Source organism: Dendronephthya gigantea, unplaced genomic scaffold, assembly GCF_004324835.1.
Source record: "Dendronephthya gigantea isolate DGI-Jeju-01 unplaced genomic scaffold, DenGig_1.0 000105F, whole genome shotgun sequence".
Classification (NCBI taxonomy): domain Eukaryota; kingdom Metazoa; phylum Cnidaria; class Anthozoa; order Malacalcyonacea; family Nephtheidae; genus Dendronephthya; species Dendronephthya gigantea.
The window spans coordinates 521188-537529 of NW_021163115.1; the positions used below are offsets into that span (position 1 = coordinate 521188).

The 16342-nt window shown below is 38.3% G+C and overlaps 3 protein-coding genes and 1 pseudogene across 3 annotated transcripts; 2 read left to right on the top strand and 2 right to left on the bottom strand.

The window, feature by feature from the left end:
• Positions 1-310: 310 nt before the first annotated feature.
• Positions 311-4948, bottom strand: LOC114534746 (annotated as a pseudogene).
• Positions 4949-6130: 1182 nt separating this feature from the next.
• On the top strand, positions 6131-9289 carry LOC114534729. Its single transcript, XM_028556195.1, has 6 exons — positions 6131-6739; positions 7143-7311; positions 7599-7654; positions 7933-8210; positions 8471-9039; positions 9182-9289. The coding sequence occupies exons 1-6, from the start codon at positions 6138-6140 to the stop codon at positions 9287-9289; spliced, it is 1782 nt and encodes a 593-aa protein (XP_028411996.1). The 5' UTR covers positions 6131-6137.
• On the top strand, positions 9280-10130 carry LOC114534748 (E3 ubiquitin-protein ligase UBR5-like). The gene is made up of 2 exons (XM_028556222.1): positions 9280-9585; positions 9737-10130. Exons 1-2 carry the CDS (start codon positions 9495-9497, stop codon positions 9985-9987), a joined length of 342 nt encoding a protein of 113 aa, XP_028412023.1. The 5' UTR covers positions 9280-9494; the 3' UTR covers positions 9988-10130.
• Positions 10131-10614: 484 nt separating this feature from the next.
• On the bottom strand, positions 10615-12310 carry LOC114534730. Its single transcript, XM_028556197.1, has 3 exons — positions 11497-12310; positions 10953-11334; positions 10615-10827 (listed from the first exon to the last, which is right to left on the bottom strand). Exons 1-3 carry the CDS (start codon positions 12222-12224, stop codon positions 10615-10617), a joined length of 1323 nt encoding a protein of 440 aa, XP_028411998.1. The 5' UTR covers positions 12225-12310.
• Between the last annotated feature and the right edge of the window lie 4032 nt (positions 12311-16342).

The window sequence follows — 16342 nt, forward strand, 5'->3', positions numbered from 1 at the left end:
TAGCTTTTTGAAAATGGCGTTTGTAAAGAGATTTTAAGAACATTCTGGAGTGCGTCTGAATGCTGTCGCCGGAAATACCAAGCACATCAGAATGAAATGTGTAACTGACAATATTGGGTGCCAAGAAAAGTGACATATGAGGGTTTTCAAATTTAATTCGTCCCTCCCACTGATCTGATGTTCAGAAGATATATCATATACACCACGTATGCAGTACATAGCGATCAATAACACAACGATCCAGAAACACGAAGATCCATCATATCAATCAATGCACGACTTTAAGACTGATTTAGAATCTAAAGACTGAACTCCAATAATTAAAATACATGTAGAGCACGTAGAAAAACCCTCTCTGACTTTCCCGTGATGTTTCAATTCTTTTCAATTTTATTTTTTAACTTAACTTATAACTTTTATTTTTTAACTAAAATTCTTCAGTTAATCTTTTAGACGGCAATTGGATACTTTGTCGCGACTACTTCGTAGTATGCTTCATAGGATCTAATCCATTACTCTTCATTTTTACAGCCACTTCGAATATATAGTCGTAAGCTTCGCACCTAGAGTACAGTATATAAAGGAAAGAAATTAATTAACTGTCAAATAGCAGGCATAAATTAGGTGGTTTGGAACTGAGCTTTAACCAAATACTTTTGTCAAAAATACTTCAAACGCGAAAAGCCAACGGAAGTTACACGATTGGCTCGTTAGTTTTGCTGTCACCAAGTATCACCTAGGATCACCTAGGATCACCTAGTATCACCTAGGATCACCTAGTATCACCGGGACATGTTGCAGTGCTCAGAAGCTTTCGTGCAATTGGATAATGCTTTTCAATGCTTTCTAAAGAACGAAGCTATGCTGTTGGTTCAAACAGAAATGTATTGTGGAGTTCACCCAATGAAAATCATTATTGCGAGCAGCTGCGACACTACCCGTATCCACCTAGTATCACCTAGTATCTATAGATAAAGATCACTGATTTAGATATGCAATTGAAACAATACAAAATGATAAAATATACGTAATGTCCCTTTAATGAGGTTTATTGTTCGCATTGCGTTTGACGTGACCAAAATGCGACGTACTGATAAACTATAAGCCTAAGGAACGTCTACATTCGTATAAAACATTACTTACATTATTTTAGCTTTAACCCAGGTTTTCGCTCATAAATAAATTCCATGATTTCTGACTAAGACAGCTGATGTCTCCGGATTCATCCATGGCTGCCACAATACTATCCTACATTTGATAAAAAAAAAGTCAAAAGTAGCTAAACAGGTAAAATACGTAAAAAGGGTAATCTCTTCCTCTATATAGCTACCTTTATCTCTATTTCTTCATTTTCGTTCTCAACTATTGGAATAACAAGCTCCTCGTCATATCTACAAGAAAATCATTACATAAATATTTTAATCGCACGGCTGCTATTAAGGAACATTCAACTACTGCAGTGTTGTAGTAAAACAGGGTTGGCTGGTGGCGTCATTAAGATGGTTGAAAAAAGGCTAAACGAGTAAGGAGTAAATGCCTTATTCTAGTCAAAATGAGCAACAAGTCTGGTTAAAATGAGCAATAGTGACCATAAATGTCTTTCGAAAAAAGACAAGGTCTTTCAAGCACAAGGGCCATCGAGCATTCATCACTTAATAGCCCTCAAAAAACCTCAGCTAGAATTCAAAGAGTTTGAAGTGAGCTCAATCACAAAGCATCTGAAAGACTTCAAATAGTGTCGCCAATGAAGTGGGGAGTTTGGCAACGATGCTAGCGCCAGAAGAAGGTGACACCCGAGAGTGAGGCTAGCATATCCTTCTGATTTGAACGACCTTTCTATATACATCCTTCAGGAATAGATCCTCATGAAAATTTAAAATGGTCGTTTCTAGCAACGCTAATTGCCGTGAAAAAGGCTGCATTTGTGCACTTAACGTTTCCAGCAACGCTCGACGGAACTTCTAACACTAAGAAATGTCATGTTTTGAAAGAACTTCGAAAGAACAATGTAGGCTAGTAATACGTAGACTGTAGTCAATACTCTGTTTATCTTAGCTACGAAGTTAACGTCTGAAAACAAACAGAAGCGGTAACAAGTCAGATATTACTATACCTATAATTTTTCCCTGTTTCACAATTTACAATTGCTTTTATCATTTGCTGATGAGCAATTCTAAATTCCTTTCCAGGATACAACAATGTCACCATAACTGCATTCTGAGCATGAACGTGAAATACAGCACCTGCACCTACGAAAATGGATACATAGTAAACAGATTATAAATTACATGACGTTTTAAGGTCTCTTTACACTCGTCTTGCACACAACTCATATTATGTGCCATTCCCTTACGTAACAATCCACGAAGTTGCCGTTTTATTAGAAGAACATGCACGGTACTTCACTCTTTAGGCATTTTAAATAGAAGTGTATAATACCTTTTTTCCGATAGGCATTCATAAACATTGGAGTGCAGGAACTTTCCTTCATATTTAGCCTAAAATAGACAACGTTGAAATTCTATTACTACTTGCAATCGCAGAAAACATAACAATTAATCAATATTCAATCTGCAACAAAGTACAGTATGCATATGTGTATGAATATATGAGAAAATATACTAAACCTTGCTGGCGGTCCATCCAAATAGGTACCTTGAATGTCACAAACAAATAATGAACTAGCCTTGGGAATATACAAAGGAAAACATTTTCACTGAAAGGCACTCATTTTCATTTCATTCTATACTTGTCGCTAAAATAATTAACATAGCTACCTTGACTCTTTCTTTCAATAAACCAGATGGAGACACAAAGATTTCATTCCTGAAGATTAAATAAACAGAACAAACATTGTTATAACATGAAATCAGGGCGCAAAATAGCAGGAATGTTGTCAGAATACAACTAGTATGTTCCTCCTAATGAAAACATCATTTTCCGGAGCACCATGCACACGGCTAAAGCAGAATAGAACAGCCAAAATGGTCAACAGAAACAATGAGGCCAGTCAGCAAACTGCCAGCATAGCTACTGGCCAGCATGACAGCCATGGTCATGCAGCTGAACAAACAAGTGTCAGCAGACAACTAGGACTATCAACAAGACAGCCAGCATGATCTGCAGGAGAGCCAGCATGGTTGCAGGAGAGCCAGCACTGTCCGCAGGACAACCAGCACTGTGCACAGAAGAGCCAGCATGGTTGCAGGACAACCAGCATGGTCTGCAGGACAACCAGCGCGGTCCGCAGGACAGCAAGCATGGTCTGCAGGACAACCAGCATGGTTGCAGGACAACCAGTATGGTCCGCAGGAGAGCCAGCGTGGTTGCAGGACAGCAAGAATGGTCTGCAGGACAGCAAGCATGGTCTGCAGGACAGCTAGCATGGTTGCAGGACAACCAGCATGGTGCACAGGGGAGCCAGCATGGTTGCAGGACAGTAAGCATGGTCTGCAGGACAGTAAGCATGGTCAGCAGGACAGCCAGCATGGTCTGCAGGACAGCCAGCATGGTCAGCAGGACAGCCAGCATTGTCTGCAGGACTGTCAGCATGGTCAGCAGGACAGCCAACATGGTCTGCAGGACAGCCAGCATGGTAAGCAGGACAGCCAGCATGGTCAGCAGGACAGCCAGCATGGTCTGCAGGACAATCATCCTTGTTGCAGGACAGCCAGCATGGTCTGCAGGACAGCCAGCATGGTCAGCAGGACAGCCAGCATGGTCAGCAGGACAGCCAGCATGGTCAGCAGGACAGCCAGCATGGTCAGCAGGACAGCCAGCATGGTTTGCAGGACAGCCAGCATAGTCCGCAGGACAGCAAGCATGATCTGCAGGACAGCCAGCATGGTCAGCAGGACAGCCAGCATGGTCTGCAGGACAATCATCCTTGTTGCAGGACAGCCAGCATGGTGCAGGAGAGCGAGCATGGTCTGAAGGACTGGTCAGCCGGACAATCATCCTGGTCAGCAGAAGATGCAGCAGAAATTATTTAAGTGGAAATGTAACCAAATTATTTTTACCCTAGTTTGATGCTTATTGCACCCCCAGAACCAGTCATCCATCCTTTGCGATGAAATTCTTGACATATCTGAGGAATTAGCTTTCGTGGGTGGTCATCCTAATGAAGAATAGGGAATAGTACAGTGTAAAAGCAGAGGCTGTTATTGTGCAGAGCATAACAGGCCATCGGCATAGCTGCCAAGGGGCAGGGATAAACTAAATGCTAGAGCACAGAGACTATCCCTTTACAAGGAATTATTACATAGGTAAATCAAAACTCTAATTAATTCAAAAGCAAAATATAGGAAGGAGACATTGAGCTGATATATAGCTAACAATAAGGCAAAGTATCACTGCAAAATTCTGAGTCTGCATGAAATTAATATTTACCATTATGGGGATTTGGATCAATGGGTTAGGACGAGGCCTGAGTAATTAATGTGAAGGATTCTAATTTGAAAAAAAATCTTGATTTGTGCAAACCATGATGGCCCCTTGTGCCATATTTACAAGTGCTCTGGGAAGTAGGGTAAGCAGATAAAGATATTAAGTGGCTTGAGCAGGAATGTAGTTTTGATTGGGAAAAATTTGAAAAATTTAGGTTTCATATATCTGTAGTTGTAGCAATTAATTTTTATTAAGCCAACTTTACTTCACCTACCTTATCATCATTGTCGCATTTGTCACTGACGTGTTTACATATACACCTTATCTTGGTCATGACAAAATAAGCTGCCATCCCACTCACAGCACCAACACAAACAGCACCTAACAATTTGGAGCTGGGAACATGTTTACAAACTTCTCCTGAGGGCATTGCTTAATAACCAAGATTAAGTTGATATTTGGTTGTAATTTTTGTCCTGTAACCAAGATTATGATCAAATTTTCAATCCAATTCAAAATTGCAAATCATATTAATTAGTGAATGTAACAAAATACAATTTAAACAAATGAATTTTAAAATTATGTGAGCTGGGAATAGCAAGTACTTCATGTTATTTTACCATTATGGCATCCTGTCAAAAAGTGGCATTTTTATTGTTTTTTTACGCAAGACTGACTTTTCCAAAAAGTCATGTACAAAGAATATGAAAACTTGTGCTCGATGGTATTATGAAGGATGATGAATTTCGTAATTAATGCCTGGTGATAAGTCTTGCAATTAATATCTCATTTAGCAATTTTTGGCGGGTCAATTTGGCCAAAGGTGACTATTTCCCTGAATAGGAGCTTCAAAATAATCAAAGGTACGATATAACATATCGGTGAAAAAACAGCTCCCATTGGGAAAAGTGGGAAATTGAGGAAAGAGCTGCAATTGTGTCACCCCCCGCCCTTGATACTTTTTTTTGTATCATGTTGAAAAAGCTGTCAACCGGTCACGCGAAATTTCTTGCAAGTATTAATCTTCAGCGACCGCGGAGTACTTTTATATCGAGGGGGCTCATAGAAAATAAATGCATAAGTCCACTGCCGCCATGTTTGCCATAGTCACTCAAACGTTCGATCTGCAAAATATTGGAGGGGGGGGCCTAAGTTCCCTAGTACCCCCGGCTCAGCGGTCCCGGATCGTGCATAGTTCTGCGCATGAGCAAAAGCATAAAATCCATGCTTCCTTGAGCAGCAGCAACATGAAACCACATGCGAGGGTAGATACCATTATTTCATCTGAAAAAGGAGAAATTTTTAACGGACGAACTAACTAACTTCTAACAGTCTCGACGGTGGGTCTTAAGCAGAAATTTTCCTGTAAAAGGTGGGTAGATTCTAATTGTAGATTACAACCGGCGATATGCAGTGTGTATGAGGTGCCAAACATGACAATATTACACTGCTAAAATATTTACGGCTACTCAAACAGCGTTATATTAAAACACCATTATTTATAGCTAAAAATATATTTACGGCTATCAAAAATATATTTACAGCAATCAAAAATATATTTACGGCTATCAAAAATATATTTACGGCTATCAAAAAAATATTTACGGCTATCAAAAAAATATTTACGGCTATTATTGAGCCAGCTTTTTGGCTCAGCGGATTACCTGTCAATCAATTTCAATCTGTCAATCAATCAATAAATCCATTTGATCCATGTGCAAAGGGGAAATCTGTAAATCTAATTTAAAAACATGGCGGGTCGATCTGACAATTTAGAAAATTTAGTGCGACAAGTTGTAAACCATCCCAGTTTTCAAGACGCCGTAAACAGTATTAGTTCAACAAGCAGTGAAACAAGCCCTCATGTAAATAGAAGCGAATCTAATCCTGCTCCATTGGAAGTTATACCTCGCGTGTCTGTTGATAATCAGAATAGCGAAAATGGCAGCAGACGCACGCCGCGTGAAGAATTCCAATCGTTGTTTCGCAGAGCCGGGTCCTCCTTTCAGCAAAGCCCTGACCTTCCTCACTTCCAGCGAAGAACGAATTGGGGCCCCTCGCCCTCGTCCCGATCTCGAAGTAGGGAAAAGCCATACAGCAGCAACAGCAAGGGTAAGAACGTGAAGAACACGGGTAAGAAAACAACATTTACCCGCGAAGTTGTGCTTCTTCGTCGCCCATGCGATTCGATGGTTCGAGGTGCGGCTAAAGCAGAGCTTCAACGCCTGGGACATGTTTTGAACGCCTTTGAATTTGATAAGTTATGGACTGCGGATGAAGTGGTTAAGAAACTAGAAGAGGCTTTCGAGAGGCATTTGAATTGCATCGATATAAACGTGGATAATAAGTCGAAGTAAGTAGCTTTCAAAATTTAAGCTTTAGTTGCAAATCTGCAAATTCATTTGAAATTTAAATATTATGCGTACATGAGTAATGACTATGTGAACTACTTCATGTCTGTCTTTGTCTGGGAAATATATATTAAACATTGCTAGCTCCGGACATGAGAAAATTGACAACTAATGCACTATTAAAACCAGTCAGGCCACCCAAATAGGTAGGGTATTTTTTGAGGTTTGCATGGGTGTGCAAGGTAAAGTTTGAGTTGTGCAAAAAAATCAAGATATAAAACAGGCCTTCTCTCAAGAGTGATTGTTTTTAATTTTTATGGCATGCAAACATAAAAAATACCATCTGAAAGTGCAGTTCAAGTCGAAATTAATTGCTAAACACACTAATTAAGAGGATTCTTCCAGGTTCAAGATAATGATGGGCATAGGAAATGAATTAGTTGAACCACAGTTAACATCAGACCAAACTTTGACTGGTGAAATGCTTAACAGAATATTTACTCAAAGAACCATTTGGTTGCTTCCATGTGTGCCTTTAACAACTTATGATGATGATGATGATGATGATGATGAGGTATTGTACTTATTCCCAGCTACTAAGATTAAATTATTTTTAAGTTTGTTTTATGCAATTATTTCTGAGTATGGGTGACTAATAGGAATATAAAATGCTTATCAAAGATGACTACAATGTGTAACTATTATGTAACTTATCATTGATAGCCAAACTTGTTTGGTGTGATAGGGTAAAAATTGCTATAATTATAGTGTATGCAATGCAGAACTGAAAAAGTAGAGGCAAAACTGAAATTGTATGTGACAAAAAGGCCTTTTTATTTTGTTGTCATGTATCTACAAAAGGAAGAAACCGAGGTGACTGAAGTTGATGAACCAATTTATCATGATTATAAATTAGGGTAAGTGTATTTGTTTTCATTTTGCAAAAATAATTACCTTTTTTTTACTTAATTAGTTTTTAGTTAACATAATCCTTAGTAATCCTAAGTTGTTTAACTGTTATAACACTTGAAACAGGGACTGGGTAACTCACACTTTGTTCACGACGCCTTATTATATATATCAATTTGAGCTTTAGGCACATTTGAAAATACAACATATTTATTTGACATGCACATTACGATGAATATAGGGCCAATCAAGATGGTGAATTTTTCGAAAGTTCTTTTTATTTTAGTGACATACGAAAGTACACTGAAGAATCTGAAGGGACATCTTCAGATACAATAAGGACACAACACCAAGCAGATTCACTTGAACCACTGATGCCACCTGCTCCTACACTTGCGAATCAACAACATGGTGAATGTATCCCAGTGTCTTCTGTTGTGGAAGTGAATTCTTTGAAGGAAATGTTTCCAACTATTAGCACTGAGAGCATTACACAAGCTCTGCACAAAAATAATGGAGATATTCAGAAAGTTGTTAACATTCTCCTTCGAGATAATGATACAGGTTTGGTGTTTATCAGAAGCAGATTTCTCATTGCAGCACAGGGAATTAACATCCAATTTCACATATTGACACATTTTATGCCTTCTGGGGGAAAGCAAATTTTGTTCACTTCTATATATTTTCCACCAAATACAAAATAAAACTGACTTTGATAACAGCTGTGCTTCTGTTTGAAATTCCACCATAATGCTATACAATTGTGTAACTGAAACCCTCTCATTCCACTCTAAGAGATATTTGCTAATTGCTTTTTTACCCAGCTGATGATGGAGAAAGTTCCAGTGACGATTTCTTGGAAAAATGTGCGTGGGATACACCATTAGAAGAAAATTTTGCAAAAACAGCACTGCAAAAGTTTGTGGAAGAAGGTTTACAAACATTCCATGTGGATATGGATGTGCATGTGAAAAGAGACACTGACATTCTTACTCAAATGATCAGAAAGTACAAGAATCCAGCATTCGACATAAGAAAACCTCTCAATGTCGAGTTTCAAGATCAATTTGGAGTAGATAGTGGAGGGCCTACTAGAGAGTTATTCTCCCTGTTGATGAAGAGACTGGCTAAGTACCACTCCGATGGTTTAAATCTATTTGAAGGCTTGCAAGGACATTTATTGCCCCGACATGACTATGATCTGCTGTCAGGGGGTGTATTTTTTTTATTGGGAAAGATGATACTTCATTCAGTATTGAATGGTTGCTGTGGTGTTGCAGGTTTATCTCCTGCGGTTATTGCATACCTTTGTACAGGTAGACGTGATGCTGCTGTTCAATACCTCACACTCGAGGATTTTCCAGATCCTGTTGTGAAAAATAACTTTGAAGAGGTTTGTATAATTAGGCTACTACTTATGTAGTTGCTAATTATTGTTAGAGTTGACACCACCTCCAACAACCCATTCTCCCCGACATATTCCCATCATATATTGAAATATTCTGTTGTCTTACATTTCTGACGATCTCTTTTAGCTCTTGTCTTGTAACAGTAGCAAATTGGCAGAGTTCACCCTTCCAGACTCCCCAGTTTGTATAAATGAAGAACTTCAAGCAGCTGGCTATGCACTTGGAAGTGAATGAACAGCAAAGACATTTGGCTTATGAATGTTGCCTGACTCACGAGGTCATAACAAAGAGAGTACCTGCATTGGATGATATCAGAAAGGGGCTTAGAGAAATTAATGTGGCAGGCACAAATCTGCTGTGTCTTCTAGAAAGATACCCAGAATTACAGAGACGGGTTTTTCCTACATATTCAAATGATGTATCTGCCCATGAGCTCAAAATGCATTTACAGTTCTGTGATCCAACTGATGAGAAATGTGTTCAGGCACGGATGTGGTTTGAGCAATACATTGATGAACTGGATGAAAAAGGTGAGAGTTTCGTTGTAAGTAGTCCAACATGCATTAGTAGATTTGGTGAGTTGAATTTAGCCAGTTGACTAAAATTTCCTGTTTAAAATTATTTTCATTTCTTGAGCCTAAAATGCTATACTATTTATAATATGCTTAAATTTGTATGTAGAAAGAGCCAGTGACCAGGAGACTCTAAGCGATTTGGTGCAATTCTGGACAAGTTCCCCTGCATTACCATCGGCAGCTTCACAAAAGTTAACAGTGGCCTACCAACCAGATTGTACCACCAAATTGTTACCTGAAGCAAATACTTGCCCTATGGTCTTATCAATCCCAGTGGTTCATTCCAGCTACGAAAGTTTTAAAAAATTTATTGACAAGGCAGTGTCATTTGCAAAAGTAGGTTTTGGGAAAATGTAATCAAATAGTTTGGATGTTGTTGATGTTTATGGGGTTGCTTTAAAATTTATTTTGCATATCAAGTTTTGATGTGTTACATAAAAATTTACTGGAAGTTGATGTTTGTTTGGGTTTTAGAAATTGTGATCAGCAGCACTGGCAGTAATTTGGATGCTAATTGTTTTTTTGTGTGATATTTATATTGCAAACAAAAAGAATGTTGACTTTTAATTGCTGCATAAAGTATTAAACAATTAAGACAATTACTAAGAGTGTAATGACAGGAATATATGAGGCATTAAAGTAAATCTAAAATGTCTACACTGCTTCTTGGGGAAGCCCAAGAGGGATAATATACAAACAATGAGTGTCACATTTTCATCTTTGATCATAAAAATTTACCTGACTAGGCTTAGCTTAGGGGTTGATAATCAGGCAATTTCAGAGTTGAAATTTCAGTTCAGCGATAAAGTATAGTGGAAAATTTGGAAAGGCTAATTTCTAAAAACCGAACACTTTGAAAATACTTGCATGTATAACTGAATCTGCTAAGTCTTATTGAAGTCTTATTGCAGTTTCCAGTCTTAACTTCTGGGCTCACCTATGAGGATAGCAGCCAAATATAGGTTTATACCATGGTTACCATCATCAGACAATGGAATAACACGGTCTGCAGTTCTTGAAATGTTCTTGGGTGGGTTCAAAGTTGACCTCTGGAACTTCCACATAATTATCAGTGTCACCACCAACTGGGGGTCCACCACCAATCCCATAATCATTCCAGTCCTCCTGGGCTGCAAAGATACTATCAACAGCACGATAATCAGAGTTGGTAACTGCATTGATTCCAGAGTGCCATAACTGTAGTGGAGAACGATTTCCGGCAGTGCTCAAAGGATGATTATTCCAGACATTTACTAATTCGCGCAGAGACCGGTTTATCCGTGGCAAGAACACATAATGCAACATGAACAAGTCGTGTTCACTGTCGGGTTTAAGTAGTTGCATTGTTCAAGGTAGTAAAATATGTTACGATAGTAAGTAACCACATTCATTTTCACATCCAACCAGAGGCGCTCAATCCTCTGGTTGTGAACACTCTTTCCTGTGATCATACTCCCTCGGTTAGGCCCTCTATCAGGGTGATGCAACATGTACCTTGCTATATCCACATTCTCAGTGCCCATGTCTGACCTAACACGAGATGGTAAGCCAAAATGTTCAACAGCATTTACAAACAATGATGCCACTGTGTCTGCCCTATTATTGGTATTGCAACATAAATAAACTATGCAGCGGCTAAATCCATCGATTCCTCCATGTATGACCAATCTCCAGCGAATAAGTTTATGATGGCCGTCAACATGCCTAAATAAGAATAGCAAAGTTAACGAAAATTGGTATTTATTGTGTGATTGAAGTTCAATTAGCTTATTGCATTTTCCACTGTGAGCTCAAATTATCATCAGAGTGTAATCAGCAAGTTAAAATCCTTCCTTCAAACTCAATGGTGGTGGAGAAAAAACATACCATAGGGCATTTGGACAAGGAACATTGTAGGTTCTCCTGGTCACAGCTTGTTGGCGCCTCAATGCCCGACTAACTGGATCAACAGTGTAGATAGCTTCTCTAATTCGCCTTCTTTGCACAAAAATTCCTCGGCTTCTTAAAGCCCCTATCATGTAGGTTTCGCCAGCATGAGGTAGTAATTGTAAGACTTGTCTAACATGGCCACACAAATGTTCCTGAGAAATTTCAGAGAAAGAGTTTCTTGGACCCCGAGTTTCAGCCACAGGCAGCTGATACTGGTGACGTCTTCGTAAAATTGTTCGGTAAGAAACGCCTGCCTCCCTTGCAACCTCTACCCACGATCGATGAATGTCATACAAACCAGAAATCACTCTTTGGGGCACTTGAAATCTTGGTCTTCCGGCATGTTCAGATCGTTCGACAGGGCACACAAACCCTAGTTCCGAGTGGTAATCTCTATGCTGAAAACAAAGCTGCTGTATATTTTCATGTAAACAATTCACTTCATGATGAACACTTAGCAAAAGCTCAACCAACTCTTCGTTGGCTCTCGTTTGTGAACATTGATCGATGACGGCTTTAATAACATGGATGTGATCATCTAGTCGTCTTTCAAAATATTCTAAAACATTGACATCATTGCAATAAAGATTCCGCAAAGCCTGGTTAAAAATTGAAGGAATATCCTCACGAAATATCTTGTATAAATCCACTATACCATCCGCCATTTTTTAAAGAAGATATAGTACTTGAAAGTTGAAATTGATTGACAGGTAATCCGCTGAGCCAAAAAGCTGGCTCAATAATAGCCGTAAATATTTTTTTGATAGCCGTAAATATATTTTTGATAGCCGTAAATATATTTTTGATAGCCGTACATATATTTTTGATAGCCGTAAATATATTTTTAGCTATAAATAATGGTGTTTTAATATAACGTTGTTTGAGTAGCCGTAAATATTTTAGCAGTATAATATTGTCATGTTTGGCACCTCATAAGTGTGCGACACGATTTACGTACATCACTACATCTGGAATAATTCTGGTGAACACCGATGTTATAATCTTGATCACTACTGCACTTTGTTGTATACTTTTCATTTCTGTTATCTTTTTGTGTAGACTTCATTTTAAGATGCTCTAAAGTTCAGTGAGAAATCCAATATCCGGTAGCTTGATATCTAGGCGAGATTTTTCGACTGCAGAAATCCATGCGTTGTCAATCAGGCTGGATATTCACTTGCAGAGAAATACAGTAGTTTGCAAGCGAAATATTTGCATATTTTCTTTTGAATAATTGAGAACAGTCAAGCTGAACTAATTTATTTTTCTGTCAAAAGGAAATATAATCAGTACGATTTATAGCGAATTCATTCTCTGCAAGTTGAAATCCGATATTCACCCTTAAGCCGGGGTTTAACTATGCAACTTTCCTTGCAACGTGCAACGCAATTCTACTCCTAAGGCATCTAAAGTTGTCACAGTTGAACATTTCTTAGGATCTTCTAACGTTTTCTTAAGGCCCATTTACACTATGCGATCTGTCGTATACGATTCGTACCCTGGCGTATGTGAAAGTATGAGTATATTTCAAAGTAGTTTCAAATTCCGCCTTGAACACGGCAATATGAATAAAGATTGTTGCATACAGGCCCTCTTTTGCATTCGTCAGAATGATAATTGCACACAACTTAGCGTGTAGTCAAAATAGGCCTTTAGGCTTTAGCAATGCGAACACTCTTTACAAATGAACATCCCTCAAAATTATACGTTGCAATGTTTGCAAGGAAATTTGCATAGTGTATAAAGCCGGTTTTACCATAGGCGGCCCACAACTGATCTCACTGACCTCGCGCTACGCTCATGTTGTCTGAACAGTCTTATATTATTACAAGGTTGGCAACTCTCACGCCAAATAAGCTAAAAACGCACGACGGTTGACCCAAACACCTTTACAAAACCGCAAATATTTCATAAAAATATGGCGAGTAAGAAAAAAAAAGTACAACACATTAAACTTGAATAATTTTACTACATTTATACTATATTTTTAGCATTCAAATGTATTCCTATGCATGTATAAAACGTGAATGTTTTTATGGTTTCTGGCAAATATATTTCAAAACCTATGCTGGGGACACCTTGCCTATACCTTCGTCATATTTTTAAATTGAGAATAGAAAGCTGATTGGCTGTCGTTTAAAAAGAGCCAATAAGCTTTCTATTCTCAATTTAAAAATATGACAAAGGTATAGGCAAGGTGTCCCCAGCATAGGTTTTGAAATATATTTGCCAGAAACCATAAAAACATTCACGTTTTATACATGCATAGGAATACATTTGAATGCTAAAAATATAGTATAAATGTAGTAAAATTATTCAAGTTTAATGTGTTGTACTTTTTTTTTCTTATTTGCCATATTTTTATGAAATATTTCCGGTTTTGTAAAGGTGTTTGGGTCAACCGTCGTGCGTTTTTAGCTTATTTGGCGTGAGAGTTGCCAACCTTGTCATAATATAAGACTGTTCAGACAACATGAGCGTAGCGCGAGGTCAGTGAGATCAGTTCTGGGCCGCCTATGGTTTTACACTAGTGATATTTTTCGCGTGAAGCGGATTTATTTTTTTCGAATTTGAGCAATTTGATTAAGATGGTTGCAGTTGAGAGTTCTGAAACAGCGTCCTCAGGGCCTTGAGTTTTCCAAAATTTTGATTCGATTGAAGGAAAACGCCCTAATCCATTGTTAATTCTATCCCTGACAGGTTATTTATTTCAATCTGACTTGATTTTGGAGCCCGTAGGTTCAGTGAACGGTTGACTGAAGTCGAATGATTATTCACTGATTACTGAGTATAAAAATTTGCTGAAGTATTTCATGGAGGGTAATGCACACAAACACTACAATTTGCATACGTCGATATTCAGTCAAATGGAATTTCAAGGCTTGTGGCACTATAATCATGCTTCTTCTGGGACTTTGTTCTGAATTTTTGAATACGTTTTAAAGTTTAAAATTCTGAGTCATGTCAGACATGTATAAGCAGAATAAATAAAACTAAGATCAGTAGCGTAGCTAGCCTGTAATTTAATCCTGTTATGCGGATATAGTGTTCATAGACAGCTGAAACCTATTATATAATCAGTGGCAAACCAACCTGACCTTTTTGTCCCGCTATGTAAATTTCGTGTTATTAGAATTTTCATTTCTTTAGAAATCTATTGTTTTCACAGTCAATAAACACCAAAATATTAGCATAGCGGGACAAATTGTCAGGCTGGCTACGCTACTGTATATAATAACCTTAAATTTGCATGGCAAGACTAAATTGTCAGGCTTGTTACGCTACCGACACTCCAAAACACTGAAAAATGTCAGGAACAGATTACTGGATATAATTAGTCCTATGTGAAATGAGAGGAAACAAAGCTTCTCTCCCCCTAAATTAAGCGCTAGGTATAGATCAACCTGGTTTCAATATAACCATCAAACATCTGTCCTATTTTTGGGCGAATTGAAATATTCTACTCATGCATTCTGACAAAACATCCTCATTCCCCTAAGATATGAAAAATTCTTTCCATTTTCAGTCGTCTGGTGGTTTGACCTTGGACTGAGATTCATAATCGTTTGCAAAAACAATTAACATTCCGCTTTCGGATCGGTATTCGGTGTGAATAATAAAGCGAACGTCTGAAATGTCCGAGCCGGCAATACAAGGCGAGTCCAGCCTTGTGGTTGAAAAGCTATATCTTCATGTGCTCTGAAACGTCCATTTCTCAGCTGTTTAGAGAAAATAAATCTTACAAATTTTCCCGCTCGGCGGCATCCATAGTGGCACCTCGTGCACGAGGCCCACCCTCCCTCCTTCAACCTGCGCTGCAACAACATTACGAAACAGGTTGCATGAGAAAAACAAGGTTGCGACCTGTTAATAATACTGCCTTACTTTGATAACAATTTAAAACGACGACCTCTAATGAACTCTTTCCGCGGCAAAAGGAAAGATTGAATGTTGTTTTAGTGATAAAATTGTAAACCTCAGTCGTAATCTGTTAATGAATCAGGCCGGGAAGATAAAGTTGAAACATTCATTTATAGCTCGTGTATGCATGGGATACAACATTTCTGACATGGGTGAATGCCACGAATTTCACAAAAAAGGTTGTGTTTCAGTTCCCTGCAGCGCTCGAAATTGACCCTCAACTGCATGCCTTCACGTCGTAACTGAACTAACATTAAAACTGGGGTTTGCAATAGATACGATATATATATGGATCAAGCGGAAATCTGATAACAGAAAATCGCCATCGAGGATCGGAATTATGATTATATAATCGATGTGTGTAGTTTGGTGTGAATATAATCGATGTGTATAATTAAACTAGGCTTAATTATCTGGATTACTTTATTTCTGGATTACTCTATTACACTTCTTTCAATGGTGCTATACGCGTCAATCCATCATAATCGTCGTCTTGGCCTAAATCACATGGCAGTACTCAAACAATTTGACGTATCGTTAAATATTTCAGTTTTAACTTTTAAGATTTGTAATTAGCCAATATATACTCAGGAGTAACGCTAGAGGACTGGTAATAATTTACTTACAATCTACAATGCTTCTTTGGGTTGCTTTGGAAATGATATTTCTGTTCACGTCCCCAAAATAGTCCTTTTTGCAACCTCATTCTCGCCAATCGTCTACAGTAGATTCGCAATGGCCAAACTACACACACTAAGTCTCGAGAACTGTGTCAGTAAAGTATTTTTACAGAGCTACCTTAGGTCAAATGAGTTCACAGATTCTTGTAAGTTTAGACGCGTTGCAAATAAATTAATCGGGT